Below are 26,744 nucleotides of genomic sequence, written 5' to 3' on the forward strand. Positions count from 1 at the left end.
CTATACCTTAAAAATGGAAAATTGGAAGGAGATTTAATTGGCGCAAAAAACAAAAAATGAACGGTTGGGATTAGAGCGGAGATGGGATTGAACGGATAGGATGGATTGAGAGTGGAAAGTGGAGTCCGCATGAGAGTGGACTCTGAGTGATATATGGCATGGTCGTCTCTCGGTCCGAACGAACGTGTGATCTGTGAGAGTTTGCAGAGAGAGAGAGAGAGAGAGAGAGAAGAAGAAGAAGAAGAAGACTTAATCGGAGAAGATGAAGAAGAAGACGGTGGCGCAGCCGAAGTCCGGCGACGGTGACACCGTGCATTCACCGCTTGTCACTTATGCTTCCATGATTTCTCTTCTCACGCTATGTCCTCCATTTGTCATTCTGCTGTGAGTTAAACCCTAATCGTTTTCCCTTTTCCATTGTTGTTATTATTGTTGATTTCAACCTGCTATGATCAAATCTGATCTGAATGAATTCGGATATGGAACTGAATGTATGCAGGTGGTACACCATGACTGCTACTGACGGATCTGTTTCTGAGACGTGGAATTATTTGAAGCAGAATGGGGTGCAGGGCTTCCTAGATATATGGCCTAGACCAACTGCTACGGCTTACAAAATCATTGTGGTCTATGGTGTGTTTGAAGCAGCGCTTCAGCTCCTTCTGCCCGCCAAAACCGTTTACGGCCCTATTTCTCCAACTGGACATCAACCTGTCTACAAGGTCAACACACCTCACACCTCTCTCGAAATCATGTCAAATCCTTACTTACTTCACTTCACTGACCAATCTCCGTTTTCCATTCTTCAGGCAAACGGTGTGGCGGCGTATTTAGTCACCTTGATTACTTATATGGCCCTTTGGTGGTGAGCCTTTTACGCCTCCGCATTCTCTTTCTTCTAACAGTCATTCACTCCATCTTCAATATTCTCTGTTATCTTTCACAAGTGCATCTTATTTGTAGTCACATTCAATTTTTGCACAAAAACTAGTAGTCAGTAACCGATAATAGAAATTTGAAGTCACGCTGTTCAGATTCGCTAGGAATGGAACTTGTCTTGACCTGGAATTACTAATAAAAAAAAATGGTACTTTCCTTTTGAATTTATCAGCTTCGTCAAGGAAGGTTTGTTTCTCAGCTGTTGTAGGGTAATGCAGACCATTACAGATTAAGTTGAATTTCCCTTTGTTCTTCTATAAGATGGCTGTTGTTACTTTCTTGCTTGACAAGATTTTTATTTAGAGCAGAGTGTTTTTGTCTCTTACTTTTTTTGTGACGAACCGCATGTCTTTTTTTTTTTTATACATTTTTCAGGTTTGGGATATTCAACCCAACAGTTGTTTATGATCATTTGGGAGAAATATATTCAGCACTCATCTTCGGGAGCTTGGTCTTCTGTATTTTGTTGTACATAAAAGTGAGGCAAAAATATCAGAAATTACGAACTATCTGTTACCTATTAATTTGAAATGAATTTTCTGGTTTTTGTTATGTATGCTAGGGTCATTTGGCACCATCTTCAACAGATTCTGGCTCATCTGGAAACATAATCATTGATTTTTACTGGGTAAACCTTTTTACTTTGGCTAAACAGTTTTATACCAATTATCTTCTTTGATGTCTGTTTATTTCGATTGAAAATAGCCAAGATTGCAAAAAGAAAAGTGATTGGTTGCATGATGAATCTGGGTAAACTGGTTTATATGATTTGTTGGTATCAGATGTGAGTATGATTGAAGGAGTCTTTCTTTGAAATTACCTGAGAATGCATCTTGCATTCTTAAGTTCTTACAGAAAATCACAACCTTTTTCCTCTAGTCTCACTGAAAGTGCACTCGTGCGTGACGCTACAATTGATCTTTTGAAACTCTTGTTGTAGGAATGTCTTGATGTTTTTGTGATTGTAATTCCCACTTTTGTTACATAAGGATAAATTGCTTAAGTAAAAATCGGTTCACTTGGGCTGTTTTACATTAAGAATCATGTTCACCCTTTTTGTAAATAATAGCATTCTAATGTCTTGTCATTCTTGCAGGGGATGGAACTCTATCCGCGCATTGGAAAATATTTTGACATAAAAGTTTTCACCAACTGCAGATTTGGAATGATGTCATGGGCAGTTCTTGCGTTGACCTACTGTATAAAACAGGTTGGGTCTCATAATGTTTCTTCTTTGCATAAATATTGAAGTTAATTAAATACCAAACTGTGTCAGCTGCTTATATGAGCTGCTGGTTTGTTGATTGTGCTATCCCGTTGAACTTCCTTAGTTGCCCTGGTGGCACCAACTTATCACCACCGTGAGTAGGATGTGAGATGGATACAGTACTAGATGAATCCAGAACATGAATTTGTTTCATAAACATATCTTTAGATGTTTCCTGCCTTCGTTAATTGTATAATTTTGTATTCTTGTATTGACAGTATGAAGAAAATGGAAAAGTATCAGACTCAATGCTTGTAAATACTGCATTAATGCTAGTATATGTTACCAAGTTTTTCTGGTGGGAGGCTGGATATTGGAACACAATGGATATTGCACACGATCGAGGTTTACATGTGTCCTATTCTTGTTTCTGTTGGACATACCTGCTCTATTGTTTTGTGTTACTATTTTTGTACTTTTGAAGCAAGGTTATTAAAGGAGAAAGAACAGTTTTTTGGGGGAGGAGGGTGCTGTAACTGTATCGATTTGAAGCCTTTTTCTGATTAGAAAAGAATTGTTATTATTAGATGTCATAGGTTATTAAACTTATATTGCTGTTTTGCTAAATTCATTATGCGCGTTGCTTAATCTCATAGCACTTATATCTTGCAGCTGGATTTTATATTTGCTGGGGTTGCTTGGTGTGGGTTCCATCTGTGTATACATCTCCTGGAATGTACCTTGTCAACCATCCCCTAAATCTCGGCATTCAGGTACCATCTGCATTCTGTTTGTGATGCTTATCTGTTGTAGTCCAATGGCAACGGGGAACAAGAAGTGAAGTTAGTGGAGTTGCCTTCAAAGTTTTTCTTATTTTTATTCTTTTTAATTTCTGACTTTTCTGAAAATTTTCATTTTTGTCTTCCAGCTAGCGATCTCAATTTTATTGGCTGGCATTCTTTGCATATTCATCAACTATGACTGTGACAGGCAAAGGCAAGAATTTCGTAGGACAAATGGAAAAAGCACCGTCTGGGGAAAAGCTCCGTCAAAGGTGTAGTACCTTGTATTTGCTGTCTAAATTTCATTTGGGCTCTATTTTCTTTAGAATGTATGTCAGAGAAGGCTTACACAGATATTTGCCAATAGTCTTTTATATAAGGTAGACATAATGAATACTTTTGCAGATAGAGGCCTCGTATACCACTACTACTGGGGAAACTAAAAGAAGTCTTCTTTTAACCTCTGGATGGTAAGTTTTTACTTAAATTTGCTTACTAAGAAATGAGACCATACCTGCATCCTCTCTCTGATTTTTGAGGATTTTTTTAGGAGATGGCAATTGATTTAATAGGTTCTAATTCCTACAAAAGGTGGATGTTGATAGTTTACATTCAGAATGAATTTTATTTGTTAACCGTTGGGTGCTTTTAATTTCTGTAACTCTTGTTTTTTATATCTGACGTAATGCTGTTTGCGTAGAGTACTCTTTTTTTTTCAGAATAAAAAAATGCCTGTGTTTAAAAATAAATACACCTTTGTCTTGGAAGAAATGCCAATTCTCAATTCTCTTTTTACGTTGGTACCTGCAGGTGGGGATTATCTCGTCATTTTCATTATGTCCCTGAAATACTGGCAGCTTTCTTCTGGACAGTCCCAGCTCTTTTTAATCATGTAAGGGTATCTTTTTTCTTTGTACAAGTCGAAGTTTGGAGAGAATGTTGAGCTCAGTTTTTTTTCCATTGCAGTTTTTGCCTTACTTCTACGTGATCTTTCTTACCATCCTTCTCTTTGATCGAGCAAAACGAGATGATGATCGATGCAGATCCAAGTAAGCGTTCAGTTCAATTATTCTATCTGTTGATGATACCTCTTGTATGATTTTGTTTCCCAAACCCTCTTTAGCCTGAACTACGTTGTTTTTTAGTTGCAACTTAATGCTGGGATACATAGGCATGATTTGTTTAGCATTATGAAATCAACACGACGGTAGCCCTGTGGAATTATACTGTTTCGTAAGTGTGCATGCAAATAACAGTATTAAAAAGAAAAATAATCTTGAGCACATCTCAACATAAAGTGGTAGTTCTGGCAAAATAAGCAAATTTATAAAATCGTTTCTATCCATATTGCCAACAATTTGTTTTCCATGAAAGCAGCTCAATTATAAAGAATAAAATGAATGGTTCTTCAAAACCATTATTTTATTAATGATGAAATCATTTAGATTGTCTGAAATTGGAACAGTCTGTCGTTCTTGTGGATCATGACCATTGTTTTCATGTCATGCAGGTATGGCAAGTACTGGAAACTATATTGCGACAAGGTACCCTACAGAATAATTCCAGGAATATACTGAAGAAGAATGATTATTGATGAAAGCTTGTCTCTGGTCACAGTTGGCTTTTATGCCATGCGAAAACTGTGAAAACTAAGGAAACCATCTGTTGCCTTATATTGTTTACAGCCTTTGTTTTGGTGTCTCCTTGAGACGCATGTTAGAGTAGACTTTCTCTGAGGAATATTAATTATTGAAAAACAAATTTTAATCTAATGCCGGAACTTGATTTTGGGGTCTGTGTTAATTTGTTTATCTATCATGTTCTTTGCTGGCAATACTTGTGAGAAAGGTTGCATGATAAGGGATGCTTAGTGCAATTTTATGTTTTATTATGTTGGTTACCATACTTTCAATATCTGTTTTCTTCCTTCACATAATCTAAAATCATCAGAATAACCAATCACAACGACCAAAATGCACAATATTCTAGACAGTAACACAACATTGGTAAACCAACCTTTAGGCTAGAAGCTTGCAATTTAGTCTGTTCACTTTTTTAACCTCTTCAATCAAAATTTATACTTTTGGATACTCCAAAAATATACAAAAAGCATCCAATTCCTTAAAAAATGAAAATTCATTAAAACCACATGAAAGTATTATCCCTTCCCGAACTTAAAATGAAAATTATATATATATATATATGAAGGGACAGATATTGAATTGGCACTTAATTTTAATTATCGTGTCTTTATACATTGCAAAGTTTGTTTCATTTGTGATCAAGGTTAGGTGAGGAGGAACACAATTTTTGTTTCATTTCATCTTTCATTTTAAAAGTTGTTTACTCTTATAAAACACCCATTCTCAAGTTGTTTTGCTGCAATTTTTTGTCCTTATAACATCTGTGACTTTGGAAATAAAATAAAAAACAAAAAACTACAATGTTAAAAAAATAATACAGCAGCAAAAAAAAACAATTAAAAATGATAAAAGTTAAGTAATTAGACATTATAGTTGGTATATCTTTCAAATAATGATTATAAAATAGGGTGAGCGATGGTCAAAGGTAGAAACATAAACATTAAGCTACCTATTTTTGCACAGTTGTTTTTCTTCTTTAAAATAGTTTTGAAAAAAAATGATTTTTTGGAATTTTAAATTTAATTTATCTAATAAATAAATTTGATCTAATGTATTTCCGAGAAGCATACACTTTTTTTTTATATAAACAAAAGTTATGTAGAATTTTTTTTTAATTAAAATTTAACTTTTATTTTAATAATCCGGTTTTATTTTGTAAATTTTAAATAGGGTGTGTGTATATATAAACCATGATAATATAAATGGTGCTCACCTCTTTAGAAAGGCGTGTAAGATTAAGAATTTGAAATCTATTTGAGTCTAGAGATCGGAAAGTTTCACAGGTTTCTGCGTTTATGTTATTGGTGCGATTCTAATTCCTATCACTTTCTCAACCTTTTCGATTTAATGATTTCAATGTTTGTTCAAATTCAAATTATGTCATTCTTTAACTGTTATAGCTCTTTCCGTGCAAATCCACAGATTAGGGTTTTTGTCAGTACCCCTAAATATTCATCTACCTCACCGCCGGTCATTTCGTTCCTTACTTTGTAGAGATTTTCTTTGGAAAAAGATTGTCTTCAATCGTGTTTTATTTTTGGGACAGAGATGTCATCGTATGACAACGTTGTTGGTGGGAAATTGAAGCTGAAGGGGAAAGCGCTGGATGTGGCGGGTGGGGTGAAGAAGAAGAAAAGGAAGAACAAGAGAAACCAAGATCAACTTCTGCAAGTTACCGAAGATGAAATTTCAGCAGGTTGATTATCTTTGTTCTTTTGGTTATGGCTTACTAAAACATAAAAAATTTGTATGTGTTTTGTGGTCAAGGTAAGCGATAGCAACAATAATCTTAATCGTGTCAAACCCTTCAATTTATGTGTACTTCCTTGAGGTAACGTATATATATTTTTTGTTGCCCTTAAGTATGATAAGTGGCAATGTTTAATGAAAACTTTGAATATGAACGATAACACTTAGATATCAAAACTTTTATCTGATCTTTGAGTAAGTAGACAAGTGTTCTGTCTTCGTCCATTTTCTTTGATGGCTGTGTTTAATTGACCATACATTATGGTGTATATATATGTAATGGTATTTGATTTAGGTGGAAGCGCAGAACAAGGTAAAGATTCTAATGAGGAGGATACAAATACGGAGAGGGAAATGAGCAGTGGGAAAGGGAAGGTTGCCCATTATGATGATCATCTTACCCCGGCAGAGAGGAGATACATTGAGCAGAGGGAGCAACTTGATGTTCACAGATTGGCCAAGATTTCTAATAAATCTCACCGTGATAGAATTCAAGATTTCAACCAGTATCTTGCAAACATGAGCGAGCATTATGATATTCCTAAAGTTGGTCCTGGATGATTGGTTCAGTGCGCTTTGCGAGTATGAAGCCAAATCCTTATCACTTGTACTTGTTGGTTAATTTCAATGGCAGTGTGCACTCACAATGGTTATTGTCACTTTACCTTCATACTTTGTTTTGGACCAAATTGTATTTCCTATAATATGTGTATTTCTTTTCTCTTCCTGTCCATGGAGAGTTATGTTGTTGCCTTCAACGAAATTTGTCTTTTTTTATTTATTGTGCAAGGGAAAATGCATGATGCACATAAGCTGCTGATAAGGCTGGAAATGTTTAAATCATAGTATGTCAAATAGTTTTAGTACATATTACATTGGAGCATTTCTTTATTAAAAGTACAGAATAATCATTCTACGTTAAATAAATAAGGGGATCGGATCTTTGTTTGTGACAAGAAATAGAAGGAGCGGATAGAACAATACTTTCTGGTTGTTACACACTTGAGCATCAATAATACGTCATTGTTTTGTGTTGAAGTGGTTTCTCACATAGGTGGGTTTCGAGGTTGAGAATGAAGAGCTTTCAGAGCGTGTTAATTACTTGTAAATATAGCGAAGTTTAATTGAGTTTTAGTAGTAAAGTAATAATATTGTGACAAGAGAATACGTGCTTATGGGCGTTAAAAGTATAAACGAAAACATAAATAAATGTATGATGATAACCAATGTTATAATAAGTAGATCGTTTAATTAATAAACTCCATATCATGACCATTGACAATTGTTACAATATCATGATGTATAAGAATGATACTTAGTTAATTTATAATTTGTAGTTCCTAATAACATGCCCAAACGTAATCATCATGGTTCCAGAATGTGGCGCTAATGTTCGGAAGGGTGAGGGAGTAAGAAAAGACGTTCTTTTAAATATTATTATTAGTATCTCTAAATTTGGGAAGCAAAATAATTCGAATAAATACTCATTGCTACAAAAAGTTCATCTATGAAATACAGGATTCAACATGATCCACATCCTCCAAAAATTCCAACCCTGTGAATCCAGAATCCACATGCCCTCAGGCATTTAATGTTCTAAAATAACTTTATTCTCCTAAATACATTGAAAGAGCAACGTTTCGTTTCTTATTCTCAATAAACAAACTGGGGATTGACTTAAAACACATGATTACAGCTAGACATGAAACTAGATCAAAAGCCAAACCAGCACCAAGAAAGGAAATAAATGTGATATGAATGAATCAAACAGTGAAATACGAGAACGCTGGGGACGTTGCAACCTGGTACGCTAGATTGCCTCTTAAATAGGATTAACACAATATTTGCGCAAACTACCGACATCATCTTCGTTCATCGGGTTTCATCCTCAAGGTTGCGGAAACCAGTAGATAGGTCCTCGTGTAACTTCTGAAATTTGGCGACCAAAGCAGCTTCACCTTCTGCCGGATCCTCAAATTTCTGAGACCTGCAATGGCAACAGATCAATAGAATAAGAGCTACTTAGTATGTCAAAATAAGTCATCATGTATAGCAGTACAACTACTCACACTAATCGGTAGAAGAGATCTCCCACACGATGTTTGATGAGGGAGTAAGTTATCCTCTGACCATCTGAACCAGCTCCCCTCTCTACTGCCTGCACATGTAGCCAGCCTAGATTAAATTTCTAAACTTTGAACGCGATTTACCCATCTTTACTGAAATTTCTTCAGGCAAGAGTAATAATGCAACGAACTAAACACAAAATCCATCTTTATGTTTACATGGATTTTTTTTATAATATAAACAAAACTAAACCATTGTCGGAGGACTCCTTAGACCATCCATACCTGATTGGCCAAATTGTAGAAATGGATAATGTTACGCATCATCCAAACAGACTTGTAGAAGGGACAGAATTTGTCATATCTGTCATAGCCACACAAAAGGTCGCAATATAAGAACAGCAAATAAAAGATAATATAATACATACTAAATAAGTTAACCAATTACAAAGAAACTTACGGTGTAAAGGCATTTTGAGCAAGATAATCCTCTCTCAAAAGCTTTGCAGTTTCCAAGGTGATCTTATCTCCTTCAGCTAAAGCATCCTTGCCCACAAGCTGGAGTAAAACGCAGGAAATAAATTATCCAGTTATAGAACAAAAGGGGTATACATCCTAACAAATTTTCTGAACTACAAACACCATAATTTAGTAGCATTTAGTGCTCCACTCATGAGATTATGCATCACATTGATACCCAAGTTTTGATTACATCCTAAGCACGGATGTAACAAACAATCAAACATAATAGAACCAACAAAAACATACCTGGACAATTTCATTCAGGTCATCTTCTCTTTGCAGAACTTCACGAGCTTTAGTCCTAATGTTTATAAAATCTGGATCAAATTGATCGTAAAAGGATTCGAGCGCCTAAAGATACCAAAAACTAATTATTAATTGAAAAATTAAGGAACAAAGACACGAAATATATGCATACAGGTGTAGACAGCAGGAGAATGAGTTACTAAGTAACCAATTTCAGGACATACCGTTGAGTATTTTGAATAAGAAATAAGCCAGTTCACCGAAGGAAAGTGCTTCCTCTGAGCAAGCTTTTTGTCCAAACCCCAGAAAACCTGTCAATCAGCAAATATAAACTTATACAATGAATTGGAAGTCATTGAATTGAAGGATAGGTAAAAGAGGAACGAACTAGATGGATATTCATAGTAATATATTGGCAGACATTAGTCAAAACAACCTGAAGCTTATTGCTGACTTACAGTTACCCCTTTCAACCATATTTGAAGGTATAGTTTTACCTGAACTATGCTGAGGGTTGCAGATGTCACAGGATCTGAGAAGTCACCTCCAGGTGGTGAAACAGCACCAACAATTGTTACACTACCGGTACGCTCAGGGCCTCCAAGACATTTTACTTTCCCAGCACGTTCATAGAAAGAGGCCAAACGAGCAGCAAGATAAGCAGGATATCCACTATCTGCAGGCATCTCTGCCTGTGAAAGACAACAGTATCATCAAATACACTGACCAAGGTCCATTCCTCATGTTTCAATCATAATTGTATATAAATGGTCTAGTTTATACCAGTCGTCCAGAGATTTCACGCAATGCTTCTGCCCATCTAGATGTAGAATCAGCCATCATACTGACATTGTAACCCATATCTCTAAAGTACTCAGCTAATGTGATTCCTGAAATTAAATAAAAAATGCAGTACAGATGTCAAACTAGTCCATTATAAGGGAAAATATAACAACAATAAAGCCAAATGAAAATTAACCAATATGCAGAATGTTTTTGACAAGCACAGATCTACAACAAAGTTTATTTCAGAGCAGTGGCTGAGATATGCAACTGAATTGAAATCCTACAAGACTTTCACAAGTCAAATAAATTATACTTGGCAATTCGAGAGAATTAGTATATATTAATTCTCAACAATAAATGGATGTTCCAGAGTATAAGAGCTACAAAGTCACCTGTATAAATTGAAGCCTCACGAGCAGCCACAGGCATGTTTGAAGTGTTAGCCACCAGTGTTGTACGCTTCATGACAGATTCTTCCCGACCATCAGGTAATGTCATTGTAAGTTGGGGAAAATCCATGAGGACCTGAACAATTATTCAATTAGTTTGCCAACTGCAAAATAAGAAACACAGTAATTTGATACAGGTAACTGAAAAAAAAACACATACCTCTGCCATTTCATTTCCACGTTCCCCACAACCAACGTAAACAACCGCATCAGAATTGGAATACTGCCAAAAAAGGGGAAAGAAAAAATTAGATAATATTTATAAATAAAAAACCTTAATGTCTTAATGGGGTGTATTAGGTCGAGAGTTAACCCAAGCACAACAATACAGTTTCACCTCGGTGACTAGTTCATGAGTTTTAATCTCAATTCGAACTTCTTGCATATGGCTGCATACACCCCCAACCCTCCCAAAATTCCTCCAAAAAGGGTGTATTAAGTTTACCTTAGAAAGAGCCTGACTGATGACTGTTTTCCCACAGCCAAAAGCTCCAGGTATGGCACAAGTCCCACCAAGAACTGAAGGGAAAAGGGCATCAAGAACACGCTGCACAAAACAGAAGTCATTAGGCATGAAAATATCACAATTATTACATCATGGATAAGACAATTGATAACAACTGAGTTTACCTGACCAGTAAGAAGAGGAGTATCAGCTGCAAGTTTTGATGCAACAGGCCTTGGGGTACGTACAGGCCAGGTCTGAAAATGGGTAAAGTACAAAAAAGGAAGTTGTAATGTAGGATATTGATAAGGAAGAGCAACACTTCAATTAAGTTACTACAATCAACAAAAAAATAACTAAAAACCTGAAGCATGGTGAATTTCTTTTTAACACCTTGAAACTCAAGTTCCAATACAGTATCCTGAAAATAATGGAAGGATTAAAATCATAGATTGCAGAGAATATGAGAAGCAACTGAATGCGAGAATAGAAATTTTGAATAAGTATGTAAGTTTGGCAATTCTGCCATCATCAGGAAAATATGAAGAAAAGAGAAAGAGAGGCCGTGAATATCTCACAGAAAAATAGCACAATACATTAAAGGAAAGGAGTTAAAAAAAAAAAAAAAAAACTAACCGTTATAGAATATTGGCCAGGGGGTGCAATGTAGGTAATCTTTCCCATGGCATCAGGAGGCAGTGCAATATGGTGTTGCATTAGAGTGTTCTCAAAAACAGTCTGCAACGGTAAATAATTCACAAGATTTAGAAAAACCAGATGCACAAAACAGGAACAACTTGCAAGCCAACCTAAAGGCAACAGAAACATACCGCATATAAATCTCCACCAGTTAATAGGTCACCTTCACCTGTCATCAGTGAAGCAGGTAGAATATCAGAAAAAAATGGTCCATGTAATAGTTCTGTTCAGTATAGAAATTAATAATAAAAAGAAAAATAATTTTATTTCTTTGGTACCTATTTTCTTAGGCTGAAATTCCCAAAGTGTATCTTTGTCAAGTGCTGGAACAGACACACCCCGAGGAATATAGACATCGCCAGATCTTTTAGCAATAGTTTTCAAAGGCCTCTGTCACAATAAAGAAACATTTAAGTTAGAAAGAACACGCAAAAAAAGGAAAACGTAAATCATCAATTGGTCAAAATATAGCAATTGAAGTGAGATAATCCTTAAATGTTTTGCTTAGGGGAAAAAGCACACCTGAATTCCATCAAAAATATTCCCCAATATTCCAGGCCCCAACTCCACGGACAAGGGCTGTTATAAAAAATACTGCTTATCAGCTGAAGTTCGCAGTAAGAATTTAAACATAAGAAAAAGGTATACGGAATCTAACCTTGTGTGTCCGTAACACTGGATCATTAACCATCAAACCAGCAGTTTCCTCATAAACTAAAATTGCAGAGAACCAAAGAGGTTTTCATTAAACACTAACAAAAGGCAACATAACGATAAAAAGAAGAAAATGCGGTATCCTCAACGAAGTATGCAGTTTCATAATTGCACCTTGGATGGTAGCAGAATCCCCTTCGAGACGAATGATTTCTCCAATGAGATTATCATGGCCAACACGCACCAGTTCATACATAGCAGCCCCAGCCATGCCATCTGCAACCACGACTGGTCCCGATACCTGTTTCCATTGGGAAAACACAATTTAGCATCCATTACCCCTGTGTTGAACTTCCAGAGGCCAAATAAAAAAAATATTAAGGAGAATGACGAGTTATTAACAAGTGGAAATAAGTGGATCACATCCTCCTAACATCAAGGAATTATGATAACAGCATAGAAAGACGGAAAAATTGTAGAATGTAAGGTAAAACGGTAAAAAAAAAATAAGAAAGGAAGAAGCTAAAAGAAGAAAAAAAGTTAGATCGGGTAGTAATTGAAGAGATTGAAGATGCAAAGGGACGGTGGTAGAAGAAAACGGTGATATAATCAGAAATAAGTAACAGAGCGAAGGTGTGAAATTGAAGTGGTGCGCTGAACCGCGATCGAGCATGGAGTGAAGGCGGAGATCAACACGCAAAACGAATAAAATGAGAACACAGTAGGCGATTGGGTTTGGATCGGATGGTGGAAACGTAGATGGCAGCGAGGAATTGATAAAATAAGGGAAGTGAACGAAGATAACAAAAAAAGGGTTAGGAATTGAGAAGTGGAGAAAAGAAGGAACGAACCTTGCGAACGTAACCGTATTCACTCTCCTTCTCGGAGTCTTCGAAGGTGGTCAAGCGAGCTCCATAAACGGCGGGCATTTTGAGATCGGAGATGAGTTTGAAGATCCGATGCGAGAAACGATCAAAACCCTAATGATTGGAAAGGAGAACTGAACGAAACTGCGTGAGATTGGGAATGTGAGAGAGTGATGAAGATGAAGATGACGAAGATGACAGTGATGTATGTATGTGGTTTGTTTTATTTGATCTGCTGCGGAGATGCACACACTATCGCACCACGTATGCTCTTTCCTTCCTCCCACGTCGCTCCTGTCCGCACATTACTTTTCACTCATTCTCTTTCTTTTCAATCAATTAATTAATAAATGCTAAATAATGAATTATTTTCCCAGATTGGATTTGACCTTTTTGTCCTTAGTTTATATTAACTGAATGGGCCCAAAACAGTGGATATTGGGTTAACAAGGGCCTTTTTTGGTGACAAGAAATAGAGTGTTTCATCCTACACCTCCAACATCTCATCCTGCACCTCCAAAAATTCCATTTTTAACCTTCTGACATATACACCTCCAACTTTTCAAAAAATTTTATTTTTTAATAAATATATTTTTATTTTCTTCTCTCTCTTATTAAAGACACTTTAATAAATACATTTTTATATTTTTCTCTTTCTTATTAAAGTTCTTCTGCACCATTTTAATAATAATCTAATTTAATTTAAAATTTAAATATTATTTAATATAATTTTATATTTTAATAATTATTAAAATATGATTTATATCATAATAATAGTTATATTAAATATATAAAAATCAAATAACTAAAATAAAAGTAATAATGATAAAAATAAAAAATAAAATAATAATAACAATAATATAATATTTGCTTTAATATATTCAAATATATCAAATTATATTAAAATATTATAATAAATTAAAGAGGTATTAAATTTTAAATAAAAAATTTTAAAAACTTATTTATTGGATAGTTTTTTATTTAAAATATAATATATATTTTTATAATAGTTTTATTAAAATTACTAAAAATAATAATAAAAATAATAATAATAATAATATTTAAAATCATATTTAAATAAATATGTTAAATTATATTAAATTATTAAATTAAATTAAATAATTATTAAAATTAAATAAAAAACAAAATTTTGAAAACTTCTTAATCGGATACCCATATCCGATTCATACGTTATCGGATTTCTATATCCGATTAACAAATTTTAAATTTATTTTCTATTTAAACTTTAATAATTATTTAATTAAATTAACATTTTAATATAATATAATATATTTAAATATCTTTTATTGATTTTCAATACTATTTTTATTTTCATTATTATTAACTTTATTTTAGTTATTTTATTTTACTTTTTTAATAAAATTATTATAAAATATAAATAATATTTTAATAATATTAAATTAGAAAAATATGATAAATAATATTATTATTTTTAATTAAATTAAATATTTAGTAAATTTTAAAAAAAAACTATTAACATATTTTAGGTATCCAATAAATAAGTTTTTAAAAATTTTGTTTTTATTCAAAATTTAATAACTGTTTAATTTATTGTAATATTTTAATATATTTTAATATAATTTAATATATTTGAATATATTAAAGCAAATTTTATATTATTTTTATTATTATTTTATTTTTTATTTTTATCATTATTACTTTTATTTTAGTTATTTGATTTTTATATATTTAATATAACTATTATTATGATATAAATCATATTTTAATAATTATTAAAATATAAAATTATATTAAATAATATTTAAATTTTAAATTAAATTAGATTATTATTAAAATGGTACAGAGGAACTTTAATAAGAAAGAGAAAAAAATAAAAATGTATTTATTAAAGTGTCTTTAATAAGAGAGAGAAAAAGTTAAAAATATATTTATTAAAAAATAAAATTTTTTGAAAAGTTGGAGGTGCATATGTCAGAAGGTTAAAAATGGAATCTTTGGAGGTGCAGGATGAGATGTTAGAGGTGTAGGATGAAACACTCCAAGAAATATTGGTGGGCTATAGAGCCCATGAAAAGCAGAAGGGCCCAATAGAAGAATGGGAGTGAAATTGGTTGTATTGTTCGGCAAGGCAAGTAGCAGTACTTGATCCGGTTTGTTTTTGGTATTTTCTTTGTACAGACCGACATAAGCCGGGAAGAGAGAAGAGAAGAGAAGAGAAGAAGAGAGAGGATCAGGAAGGTGGTGGTTTGGGTTTTGCTCTGATTTTCATCGCCGAAAGGCAGAGAGAGATCTATCTTTGTATCTATGGCTCTTGCGGGAGTTGAAGTGAAGCATGTGGAGGGTGTGCCGGAGGAGAATTGCTCCGCCAAGCCCACCAAGCAGGGCGAGGGTCTCCGCCACTACTATTCTCTCAACATCCACGAGCATCAGCTCCTTCTCCGTCAAAAGACGCATAACCTCAACCGTCTTGAGGCTCAGCGTAACGAGCTCAATTCCAGGGGTCCGCTAACCCTAACCCTAGCCCTACTTTATTCTTTCGGTTTCCCTTATCTAATTCTATTCATCTTTCTTTTTCATTTCAATTCCGGCAGTGAGGATGCTACGCGAAGAGTTGCAGCTTCTTCAGGAGCCTGGCTCCTATGTTGGTGAAGTTGTCAAAGTGATGGGCAAGAACAAAGTCCTTGTCAAGGTCACATCCTCATTTCTCTCTTTTCTTTCATTTTTGGTCATCTTTCTTTAGCACTCTCCAATTATATTTATAAATATGAATCTCCTTTTGGTGTATGAGTGTACACTTAAATACTATTTTGCTAATTCTTTTATAGATCTATGTTTATATTTATGATCTCCTGCTTTTCAACTCTACAACATTTGCGTTTGCTTGGTTGCAAACTTTTTCCATCCTCAAGTATCACTGACTGTTGTTGGATTATTTAAAGCAATGTTTAGTTCTGAAAAGATCTACCAAACGACACTGCATCATTTATTTTCATCTGTTAGTCACAAACGTTTGACTTCATCGGATGGTTGGTACTGCATGTTTATTTGTGAAATTAGTAAAATGCAGGATCAGAACCAAGATAAAGTGCTGATTTTCCTTTACTTTTTCTCAGGTCCACCCAGAAGGAAAATATGTTGTCGACATTGACAAAAATATTGACATTACAAAGATCACTCCATCCACTAGAGTTGCACTTCGCAATGATAGCTATGTTCTTCATTTAGTTCTGCCCAGTAAAGTTGATCCGTTGGTCAATCTGATGAAAGTTGAGAAAGTTCCTGATTCTACGTATGACATGATTGGTGGTTTAGACCAGCAAATCAAAGAAATCAAGGAGGTACACTGCATAGAGCTTTTCAATTTTATTAGCATTTAATGTTCAAAATCTCTCACGGGTAGGACCTGATGTTTCTATCAATCCATCTGTGTTTGTCCATGCATCACTTGTGTTATTTTCTGTATGGACATATTTTTCTGCGTATATATACATTATACATTAGAAAAGATCAGTAATTTTTTTGGGCCTCATATACGTGGTTAACTATGTAGGTTATCGAGCTACCAATTAAGCATCCTGAGCTCTTTGAGAGTCTTGGAATTGCACAACCAAAGGTAGTCCCTCAATTTGTAGTTGATTTTAAATTCTATGCCATTCAATCAGCAAACTTTGGATGTTAATTTTCTATTTGCTGAATCTCTTGAACACATCAAAGGGTGTCCTGCTGTATGGGCCACCTGGTACAGGTAAAACGTTGTTGGCTAGGGCAGTGGCGCATCATACTGACTGTACGTTCATAAGGGTGTCTGGTTCTGAATTGGTTCAGAAGTACATTGGAGAAGGTTCTAGAATGGTCAGGGAACTTTTCGTTATGGCCAGGTTTGTACTCATTGTTTAGGTTCCTTTGTTCTTCTTATCTGTTTATACCAAAGTAAAAAGGATAAAAACAAGAGAAATGCTAGCAATAGACTCTCTCGTTCTAATTGATTGAAAACCGCAAAAAAAAAAAATAATTGTGGGGTTTCCCAATCATTTGATGAGCCTCTCTTTGTTTTGTAGCTTTCAATAAACTTTAACTAATGCGGCAGTGTGTGTTTCTAGCATTCTTCTAAATATGAAGTCTCATTGGCTTTATGACTGTTAGTTGGGGATAGTTTTAAGATGGGATGGGTTAACTTGACCCAGAGCAAAGATTGAAGCATAGTTTCTTAGGTTTTGATTGTCAAATTTGGTCTTAGATGCATACAATGTATCAGGTGCTGATGGGATTCGGTGTGAGTATTGTCTTTTTTACAATTTCCACTAATAAGTGCATTTGTAAAGAGGGAAGTAAGGACATTTTTATTCTCCTTAAGAAGTTATGATTAACACATTTTATTCATAAACTTTCAATTTTGTTATTATGCAACTCTTGTCTTCTTGACAGGGAACATGCTCCATCAATTATCTTCATGGACGAAATCGACAGCATTGGATCTGCTCGGATGGAATCTGGAAGTGGCAATGGTGATAGTGAGGTACAACGTACTATGCTGGAACTTCTCAACCAGTTGGATGGATTTGAAGCTTCAAACAAGATCAAGGTAAAGGGAGTTGTATCTGTTATACTGTACTATTAAGGGAAAATGGGGGATTTTAAAACTAGTCTGATGTCCACTGTTATAAATAGAAACTTGAACCAGTTGAACATTTCAAATATTATTTACTGTATGTAGTGCATTTGAGATAACTTCACAATTCTTTGTGGAGGTTCTGAAGATAATTTTTCAAATTGTAGGTTTTGATGGCAACAAATAGGATTGATATCTTGGATCAAGCTCTCCTTAGACCTGGACGGATTGATAGGAAGATTGAATTTCCTAACCCTAATGAAGAGGTGTTCCTTTTTTCCTACATCTTACTTGTTAATATATTTGTAATGGGATAAAAGGTGCACCTGGTGCATTCATAACTATTATTCCTGAAAATAACTGTATTTGTTTATGCAGTCTCGGCTGGATATTTTGAAAATCCATTCAAGGAGAATGAATTTAATGCGTGGCATTGATTTAAAGAAGATTGCTGAGAAGATGAATGGAGCATCTGGTGCTGAACTTAAGGTATTTTGTTCATTTGCATTTTTCCCCATCTGCTATATGTCCTTCTTGAAGCAATTTGTGATGGTGTTGCTGATCTCGTATATTTATTGCTCAAGAGTTAGAATAAATAAAATGTGAGTTCGTTTGTGCCTAGATACCGTGAAAATGGTCAAAATGTTAGAAACGACTTTGATCAAATGGAATACATTAAAAATAGTGGTCCATTATCACATGAGAGTGTTTATTGCAGAATATTGAGCCACCAAGACAGACGATACAGAATGAGTATGGTATGCTTAGTGGGCGTATGAATACAGGGAAACAGTAGCAAGAATAAACCACTGTTTTGTGATTGGGAGATTTTATAATGGGTTAGTAACAAGTTGAGATATTTGACATCGATTAGCATTACACAGGATGCTGAGCCTTGTATATAATAGTGAGATTTTATTACGATTTGACAAGAGAACCCATTATAATATCCAAAAAAATCAGCAATGCTGCTAGAATTGATGAGGAAATAAAACAAGTAAGCCCGAATGTAGTGTTTTTGTTACAGAATGTGAAACGAAATCGGTCATACATCATAATGAATTTAAGTATTTATAATAACGCAAGCGCAGAGCAATTTAGTTTGTCAGTGTTTAAATCAATGAATTATTTCAGTATCTGAGCCTGTCTAATACTCAAATTATGTCTCGTATTCAGGCTGTATGCACTGAAGCCGGTATGTTTGCTTTGAGGGAGAGGAGGGTACACGTGACTCAGGAGGATTTTGAGATGGCTGTGGCCAAGGTGATGAAAAAGGAGACTGAAAAAAATATGTCATTGCGGAAGTTGTGGAAGTGATTTTTATTTTATGTTTCTGGTGCACTTATCTTGTGAAGTCGGACAACAAAATCACCTTAGGGTTTCAATTTACGGTGGCATTGGTTTTTTCCTTTTGATTTAAGTTTACCATGTTATGTACCAAATGATTCTTTCCAGCTGAGTTTCTTCATTCTGTGTCTTCGTACTGCACACAACATTTATAGAGTATTTTACAAAAATTCTCATTAAAGACCACTATGTAGTCTAAACCAGTGAAAATAACTGATATATTAATAAATTTGGTAATGAAGATGATATGATATTAAGTTTTATACCATTATTTAAATATAATTTTTTTAAGATAATTATTATGAAAGTTAATAAGTTTGTTATATAATAAGTTATAATTAGTAACGATATATTTTTATGGTTCCTTCCAGGTTTGCAATTCTAATAATTTTTTAAATTAATATTAATTTATCAAATTCAAATTAATAAAACTTAAATGTCATATTATTTGGGAAATTTTAAATTAATTTAGTTGTAAATTTTTACTAATTGATTAAAATGATTTTGAAGATTAATTTGTTAATTTTGAGGAAGATTATATTTTGTTGTTAAGAGCACAGTGGTTGAAGAAGATAAGGGTATCACTGTTTTATATGGGAAACTACGTATATTCAATGTGTTCGTCTATTTAAAATATAACGATTTATTGTTTGGTAAATTTTTATTATTATTTTTAAATTAATTTTTGGAATGTAAAGAACAACTTACGTGATTTTTAAGAATTAGTTATTTTCTCTACAGTTCTTTCTATAACATAAGAAACTTAAATACGTTTTAAGGCCAAATTACATATAGAATCAATGATAATATTATAAGGCAAAATTTATATTCACTAAAAGTATGGTTTGGACTCTTTCTCAGAAATGTTATAGATATGAAAATTGGAGAATACAAATCGATTCTTTTTTGTAAATACATCATAACTGTTTTATTTTCTATCACTATATATATTGTATAATTCTAAATTTTTTCCATCACTTTAGGTGTAAGCAAATTATATGTCCCTCAAATATTTTTCACGAAATTCTTTTATTTTCCTTTCTCAATAAACATATTTTAATTATTTTGATTATTTTTTGGCATGGTGTGGTTCTGGGACCGTGAGTCACATTTTCATTTTTGTTAGTTTAAATGGCTAAAATTAATAATTACAGAATTTTAGCAACCTATTTAATCATTGTAGAACGTTAACATAAAATTAATCATCAGTCTCTCAAATTATACCGTTATAAGAAAAGGAAAATACTAATAATAGATCAAACATCACGAGTAATTTGAATAAAAATTTATTGTGTTGGTTGTATTGTATCATCCATCTTATCTCTCTGATTTCTGAGTTAATGCATAAATGAGAGTGGATGTGGTAGCCAAGGAGAAGCAGCCACTCAATTAACAAAAACAAGGGAAAGGTAATGAATCTAATTCATTCTTCATTCGGCTATGGATTCTTTGTGTTGTGTCATGTTGTGTGAAACATAGTATAGGTTGTCCTGTTTCTGCTGCAATGGAGCTGGCTTTTCATTCAGCCTTGTACCCACCGTCTCTGTCTTCCACTTTCACAACCAGAAGACCTAATTTCAATTCCCGGCTTTTGATTTTGAACAAACCTTTCACTGTTAGGAACTTCTCCGTGCCTTCTGCTCTGGTTCGTGTTTCTCACTCTTCCTTTCCACCGGTTAAGTTTACCATGGCATGGCAAGGCATTACAAGCCACTTTTTTGTTTGTTTGTTTTTGTTTTTGGGTTTATTTTAAGGCATATGATTCTGAATTAGAGAGCAAAAAGCATCTACTTCTGACCTCTGTCCAAGACACGCAAAGGGGTCTCTTAACAACTCCTGATCAACGCTCCTCTATTGAGGAGGCTCTGGTGAATGTGGAAAGCCGTAACATGGGCGACCCCATCAATCTGGCTAAGTTGGATGGAACATGGCGCCTCCAGTACACTTCTGCCCCCGATGTTCTCATTCTTCTCCAAGCTGCTGCTACACTTCCTTTCTTTCAAGTACATACCAATGCACTTTCAATTTCACCATCTCAAATCTATTGTCTATGCTTTCTTTATTCAACTTATCTTTGCACTCACCATTCTGTAATTAATGCAAGGTTTAGAGGTAAAAATGAATCTCTAACACCCTGCTTACCGTTTTGTTTCTTCATTTGCTTTCATGTTGAGATAGGTTGGACAGATCTTTCAAAAATTTGAATGTCGTGATCAATCTAATGGAGGTATTATCCGCAATGTTGTTCGTTGGAGTATTCCAAATTTGTTAGAGGTGAAACTATGCCTTCTTTTACTTTCTCCTGTCATGTTTTCTGCTAGGGAGGCTGCAACTTCATAATACATGACAAAGTCCTAAAGTTCAGTGTTCCGGTACTGGATTGTGACTTTTATTTTTACTAGCATCACACTTCGCTAGTCAATTATTTACTTCCTTTCTATTTCTACAATATTATGAAGAGGTTATATTAAACTCAGTTGGATATTGAATATGTTCTGTTGGAATTCTGGGTGGAAATACAAACTGTCTTTTGTATTTCTGTCACTTATATTTTCTTTTATCTAATTGAAATTTTTACTGTCTACTCCTTGAAGATGCATTGCATAAAGGATTGCTTTTAATGAGAGATGAGTATACTTACATCCTAGGTGAAAAAGAAAAATTAAAATTAAAATTGGATAAGAACATTTGGACTTCCCCTTTGTTTTTTCTCGTTCTCTTGGAACATAAGTTATACTTTATGGTTTTAACCTTTGTTACAATAGGCCCAATGGATAAGTTCAAGATCTCTGTTTTGGTTGAAAACTCTAACTTCAATAGTGTTTGTTTTAAAGGGTTTGTTCAAATGTGAACCTCTCTTGCTAATTTGTTGGAAAAATGAAATTAGACGAAATACTTGAGCTTGAGCTTTGGTGCTCTCTCCATGAACCCAAAATTAATAAGTTCTTGTTCTTCTTCATATAGGAACAAGAAGGTGCTACACTGCTTGTATCCGCCAAGTTTAACGTAGTATCTGTCCGTAATATATACCTTCAGTTTCAAGAGGTAATAATTTTCACTGCTTGTATCCGCCAAGTTTAATTTTGTATGTGTCCGTGATATATACCTGCAGTTTCAAGAGGTAATCATTTTCACTTTCTTGAGCATTCTTTATACTACAGTTGAGGTGCAATATCTGTCTAAATAGATGCTGGGTTTTTTAGAATATACGTAATTTCTCTTCTACGTAACTGGTTTGAAACTTATGGAATGATCATCCACATTAGTTTTGGTTTTCATTTTATGTTATAACATTTTTTCCGTGTTCTATTTCTGAATTTTATCATGCGGTTTGAGTCAGTATTTATTTCTAAAGAAAGTGTAAAGAGTTCAATGGAAATGCCAGGCTATTTCTGAACTAATATAAAGAAAGGCCACTTACTATTGGTATTTGGGTATGAATATAATGTTTTTTCTTTAATTGGTCTGATGCTGTTATAACATTGGTCGAAATATGCAATTTATACCTGGCAGATCACAGTTCAAGATATAAATATTAGTGAAGAGCTGCAGGCTGTAATAGCTCCAGCAATACTACCTCGATCTTTTATAAGTCTTCAGGTAAGTCAACCTTAGGTTATGGTTGTATTTGGATGTTAATTTTAATGTGGCTATTCATGGCATAGGATGTGGATATCATTGACACCGGTAACTTATGTCACAAAGCCTGTTCTTTGCTCCAATCTTTGGTGCCATACTTTATGGGAATGATCCAATATGATTGTGATCTGCATGAGAACTAGTGCATAAGTCAAAATTGTTTGCTAACATATTTTGTTTATACAGTGAGACAGACAATGTTTATAGATTACACATAATTGTGTCTTTCTCCTGCAGATTTTGCAATTTCTCCGCACTTTCAAAGCTCAAATCCCTGTGAGAGATCCAGGAAGGTATGTCATACGGGCTACTTTATTGAGATACTGTGTTTTTTTTTGTTTTTTTTTTGATAAAAACATATATGATGATTTTTTTAATTGTAGGGAATCGGTGGGAGGACTATATTACCTCAGTTATTTGGATGATAATATGCTTTTGGGTCGTGCAGTTGGTGGAGGGGGGGTATTTGTTTTTACCAGAGCGCAATCTCTCTACTGATGAGCATTGGGAAGTTCTCAAAACTTATACTGTTTGCCGGCCATAACACTTAATGACCTTTTGTGGATGGGAGTGGACTCATTTAGAGCGAGAAATTGACCAGAGTCATATAGTACAGAAGGAGTTCTGGCTACTAAAGAAGGCTATTATATCCAGTTGTTGTGTTGACTTTATTTGAATTTCTTTTTCTTTATGTATATTTGCACTGTTTCTATTGAATTCGTTATATATTGGCAAAGTAAGAGGTGAGTGTTAGTTGTAGAATTGGAGATGTTAATATACGTTATACGACTTCTGGGAAGAGGATAACGAGCCTGATCCTGCTATGTACTGTGCAGGAGTCTTGTAATCATTTTACGCTTCATGAGATGGATAGTATTATATTGGCAAAGTCAGATGGTGAGAAAGTGGAAATGTTAATATAAGTTGTACAATTTGTGGGAAGATAAGGAGCCCTATCCTGCTATATACTATTGTGTCTTGTAATCATTTTACGCTGCATAAGATGGATAGTATTATATCTTGTTAGTTTTATCTGTTATTATCTTATCAGGTTTATTTGTAAATTCTAGGTAGTAATATCTATAGATCATTGTTGGTATGTCATGGGGACCAGAAAATTAAAAAAATTGTATCAGTTGTTGGGACTACTGAGTGTGTACGTGTATCAATCAGATTGGTAGCTGATAGCTTTTCAAATTCCAATTACGCATTTGAACAAGTCAATGAAAGCATCATTTAAACAAAAATTGTAAACAAAACATAAATCAGACGGAGAAATGATTTCATCACCATGGGCCCCAGTTAGCCCTCCTAACTATTACCCTTGTAGAGTATGATTAAGCCTGCAGACGGCCAATGGAATAGGGAAGATGGAGATGGGCACGAATATGGGAACCCATTCAGTCCATTCGCTGGAACTTGTGGAGAATTAAATAATAGAATAGTAGAGTGGTTGTGTTATCAGTTTGGGGTCTGACTGATTGAAAGAAAGAGCGACGGTGTGAAAAGTTGAACTGATGGAAGAAGGGGATGAGGGAAGGGAGCAGAATAAGAGGGATGAAGAAGAAGAAGAGGTAGGTGAGATTGGGAAGATTCCTGATGATGTGTTGATAGAGATATTGGTGAGAGGGGGAATAGGAGAGTGGGAGCAGATAGCATGCGTTAATAAGCACTGGGCCAGTCTTCTCAGCTCTAATTGTGAATGCTTCTGGCAAGCTGCACTTTCCTACCATTATCCACTCATGGCAGTCCCTTCTCTCCCTCTCCCTCTCCCATGGCCAGGCCCCATTCCTCTACCCAACAACTCCAAGACCAGATTCACGGCTTTATACATTGCTCAACGCATCTTTGCTTCTCATCCTCACAATTTGCAACTACACCATCACTTTCACGAGATCGTGGGCCACACTTATCTCTTCTTGAAACACCAACTTCAACTTTTCATTATGCCTCCCCACAGTGGAATTCTTCATGGAACCATCATTGGTATGTGCTAATCACACTTCACTCTTCTTCTTCATACTTGTTCTATCTTTTCGTCACATCTCAACTCTTCTATTTATCAGATCAGTTCATTGCCTGCGGCAAGTCCCGAGAAATCGCCCACCAACTTGCTTCTCGGATTTGGCTTGCTGTCCTCCACAATTTGGACGACAACCACCACACATTTTCCATGCTTAAACGCCTTGCCCATGAAGGGGATGTAAGTCTCTGTCTTTCTTTCTGTTGCTCTGATAAAAAAAAAATCTGATTGGCAGAAGATGCAACCAACCAACACATGCTTTTCTTTTCTTTTCACTCAAACCTAACTTGTTTTTTCCTTATGAATTCCTTACTGATGTAATGTAATTAACTTCTTGTTCATTTCCCCTTCAAATGTTTTCTGCAACACATGTTTCTACACTTCTCCACATCTGTTACCTCTTTGTTCACCTCTCAACTTATCTTACATCTTGTTTCCATCTTATGCTTATACCATTCAAATGTATAGCGTGATTGTACATGTCATCATCTAAATTGAAATCACAGGTAGCAATTTCAAATGTGTATGTTCTCTTGCTGGCTATTTGTTATGTAATTCACCAGTCATTAGTTTGTTCAAATGTTATGGTCATTTCCTTTGAATCGTTTTAGTTGTTATTTTGAGCAGGTTTTTCTTCCATTCCCTTATACCAGATCATTAGAAGTACAGTGGAGGGTGTTTGAGAAGCTTTTTACTGATTTTCGTGATTGCTTCAACCAATCAGATTATTATGATATGTTGGCATGTGCCAAAAGCAGGTTTCCGCATATACCATCTTCTTGGTTAGGTTACTAGCAGATACCAATGAACCTAACCTTTCTGCGGATAAAATGGCGCCTTTTTCTTTTAACAAAAAAAGTATATATCTATACCTTCATTCACGTATCTCTAGAATGGACCAGCTCTGAGATCCCAATTGATCACATCAAACGCTTTTGCTCCCATTTTTTTCTTGGTGCGTCCTTCGATTTCAAGGGTGATGTACTATTATATTTAGAATATAATTTAAATGTGCTATTGGAGTAAACAAATTTTCTAACATATCTAATGATTTGTAGTAATTGGAACTCTTGAGTTGTTTGCTTCTCCAAATCTTTAGTTTGTTGGGTGAGAAACTTTTGTTGAACTAACATTGCATATTGGGAATTTAGCTTAAAAACTTCCTTCTCTAGTCATTGAGGTTATGACATATTGCATTTTATAATAACTTTTCATGGTGATATGCATAAGGTTAGCCACTTCATCAGAAGTTTGATTCATAATGTAATCACCAGCTGCGACATTAAAAAGTATGTTTGTATGGCTTCACACATTTTAAAAACAGGCTTGTTTGAGTAAATTCATTAACTTCACGTCTCTTAAGCAAAACCTTTTACATCTCTCAAGCATCATATAGGAATTAAGATGCTCCTTGATGAAATATGGAAATGGTAATTTTAGATTGTGAAGACTCTAATGTGGAAAATATTGGAGTCATGCAGTAGTTGTTTTACTATCTATTTGTCACTTGATGCATTTTTACTGTGTTACAAATCCCTAGAAAATCTCCAACAGGAACATAAGGGTTTCATGATCAAGTCTCGTGAATTGATGTTGTGTCAGATATCCCAACAAAGCGGGATTTGGTCTCTGTTTCTACGTCCAAGAGTGTGTACTAAACAAAGTTTGAAATAGATTGATCCATTTCCTGCATAATAATCTGCAAGGGTCCTCTGTTACTGTGTGAGAAGAATTGGTGGTGGTGTGTCTTGTGTTCCTCCATTGTTATATAGATTTTCCATCACTTTAACATCTAAGAGAAAGGCTAGCCAAGAGAAGATCAATGTAAAAGAGGAAAAGAAATCGAATAAAAGAGAAAGGAAATCAATTAACAAAACGAGTAATAAAAGCACTTAATTTTGACAATTGTACCAACTTTACACTAATAAAATGGTTTTTTAAGTCTAAATATTGCATTGAGAAGAATTAGCAAACCATTAAAATTATAGAACATTTGATTATTCATTTAAAATTTTGAAAATAAATAAATAATTTTGTTTTTGAATAAAAAAAATAGTAAAAGATAAAGACATGGTTAAGTAGTGTTTCATA

General features: G+C 34.4%; 6 protein-coding genes across 9 annotated transcripts; 5 read left to right on the forward strand and 1 right to left on the reverse strand.

Moving 5' to 3' along the window:
- Positions 1-128: 128 nt before the first annotated feature.
- On the forward strand, positions 129-4,828 carry DWF5 (Ergosterol biosynthesis ERG4/ERG24 family). Its single transcript, XM_047310949.2, has 13 exons — positions 129-384; positions 500-722; positions 810-865; positions 1,315-1,417; positions 1,502-1,567; positions 2,036-2,149; positions 2,425-2,551; positions 2,819-2,919; positions 3,075-3,200; positions 3,334-3,398; positions 3,739-3,820; positions 3,895-3,977; positions 4,439-4,828. The coding sequence occupies exons 1-13, from the start codon at positions 263-265 to the stop codon at positions 4,503-4,505; spliced, it is 1,335 nt and encodes a 444-aa protein (XP_047166905.1). The 5' UTR covers positions 129-262; the 3' UTR covers positions 4,506-4,828.
- Positions 4,829-5,717: 889 nt separating this feature from the next.
- LOC124835920 (7-dehydrocholesterol reductase-like protein) lies at positions 5,718-7,051 on the forward strand. Of its 2 annotated transcripts, none has more exons than XM_047310950.2 (3): positions 5,718-5,875; positions 6,118-6,267; positions 6,616-7,051. In XM_047310950.2, the coding sequence occupies exons 2-3, from the start codon at positions 6,120-6,122 to the stop codon at positions 6,879-6,881; spliced, it is 414 nt and encodes a 137-aa protein (XP_047166906.1). In that variant the 5' UTR covers positions 5,718-5,875; positions 6,118-6,119; the 3' UTR covers positions 6,882-7,051. The 2 variants fall into 2 exon arrangements, with proteins under 2 accessions (XP_047166906.1, XP_087958280.1); XM_088102154.1 differs by having other exon boundaries at positions 5,769-5,875; positions 5,994-6,267.
- A 737-nt stretch (positions 7,052-7,788) lies between these two features.
- VHA-A (vacuolar ATP synthase subunit A) lies at positions 7,789-13,339 on the reverse strand. The gene is made up of 20 exons (XM_047310947.2): positions 13,039-13,339; positions 12,362-12,488; positions 12,192-12,247; positions 12,056-12,112; positions 11,812-11,923; positions 11,665-11,702; positions 11,471-11,572; positions 11,199-11,255; positions 11,020-11,091; positions 10,835-10,936; positions 10,550-10,612; positions 10,333-10,465; positions 9,938-10,044; positions 9,652-9,846; positions 9,379-9,465; positions 9,155-9,259; positions 8,847-8,944; positions 8,672-8,750; positions 8,390-8,478; positions 7,789-8,307 (listed from the first exon to the last, which is right to left on the reverse strand). The coding sequence occupies exons 1-20, from the start codon at positions 13,114-13,116 to the stop codon at positions 8,193-8,195; spliced, it is 1,872 nt and encodes a 623-aa protein (XP_047166903.2). The 5' UTR covers positions 13,117-13,339; the 3' UTR covers positions 7,789-8,192.
- A 1,836-nt stretch (positions 13,340-15,175) lies between these two features.
- On the forward strand, positions 15,176-19,112 carry LOC124835878 (26S proteasome regulatory subunit 8 homolog A). The gene is made up of 9 exons (XM_047310896.2): positions 15,176-15,535; positions 15,627-15,724; positions 16,149-16,373; positions 16,586-16,648; positions 16,750-16,913; positions 17,461-17,617; positions 17,812-17,910; positions 18,023-18,133; positions 18,821-19,112. Exons 1-9 carry the CDS (start codon positions 15,340-15,342, stop codon positions 18,959-18,961), a joined length of 1,254 nt encoding a protein of 417 aa, XP_047166852.2. The 5' UTR covers positions 15,176-15,339; the 3' UTR covers positions 18,962-19,112.
- A 1,132-nt stretch (positions 19,113-20,244) lies between these two features.
- Positions 20,245-23,662, forward strand: LOC124835875 (Plastid-lipid associated protein PAP / fibrillin family protein). Of its 2 annotated transcripts, XM_047310893.2 has the most exons (8): positions 20,245-20,400; positions 20,476-20,636; positions 20,746-20,994; positions 21,170-21,265; positions 21,956-22,036; positions 22,505-22,591; positions 22,868-22,923; positions 23,014-23,662. In XM_047310893.2, the coding sequence occupies exons 2-8, from the start codon at positions 20,496-20,498 to the stop codon at positions 23,126-23,128; spliced, it is 825 nt and encodes a 274-aa protein (XP_047166849.1). In that variant the 5' UTR covers positions 20,245-20,400; positions 20,476-20,495; the 3' UTR covers positions 23,129-23,662. The 2 variants fall into 2 exon arrangements, with proteins under 2 accessions (XP_047166849.1, XP_047166848.1); XM_047310892.2 differs by having other exon boundaries at positions 20,297-20,636.
- A 137-nt stretch (positions 23,663-23,799) lies between these two features.
- Positions 23,800-25,694, forward strand: LOC124835876 (uncharacterized). 2 transcript variants are annotated; one of them, XM_047310894.2, is made up of 3 exons: positions 23,800-24,616; positions 24,697-24,833; positions 25,281-25,694. In XM_047310894.2, exons 1-3 carry the CDS (start codon positions 24,148-24,150, stop codon positions 25,446-25,448), a joined length of 774 nt encoding a protein of 257 aa, XP_047166850.1. In that variant the 5' UTR covers positions 23,800-24,147; the 3' UTR covers positions 25,449-25,694. The 2 variants fall into 2 exon arrangements, with proteins under 2 accessions (XP_047166850.1, XP_047166851.1); XM_047310895.2 differs by having other exon boundaries at positions 25,307-25,448.
- Positions 25,695-26,744: the final 1,050 nt, after the last annotated feature.

Source organism: Vigna umbellata, chromosome 11 (assembly GCF_029865625.1).
Source record: "Vigna umbellata cultivar VRB3 chromosome 11, Vumbellata_1.0, whole genome shotgun sequence".
Lineage (NCBI taxonomy): Eukaryota > Viridiplantae > Streptophyta > Magnoliopsida > Fabales > Fabaceae > Vigna > Vigna umbellata.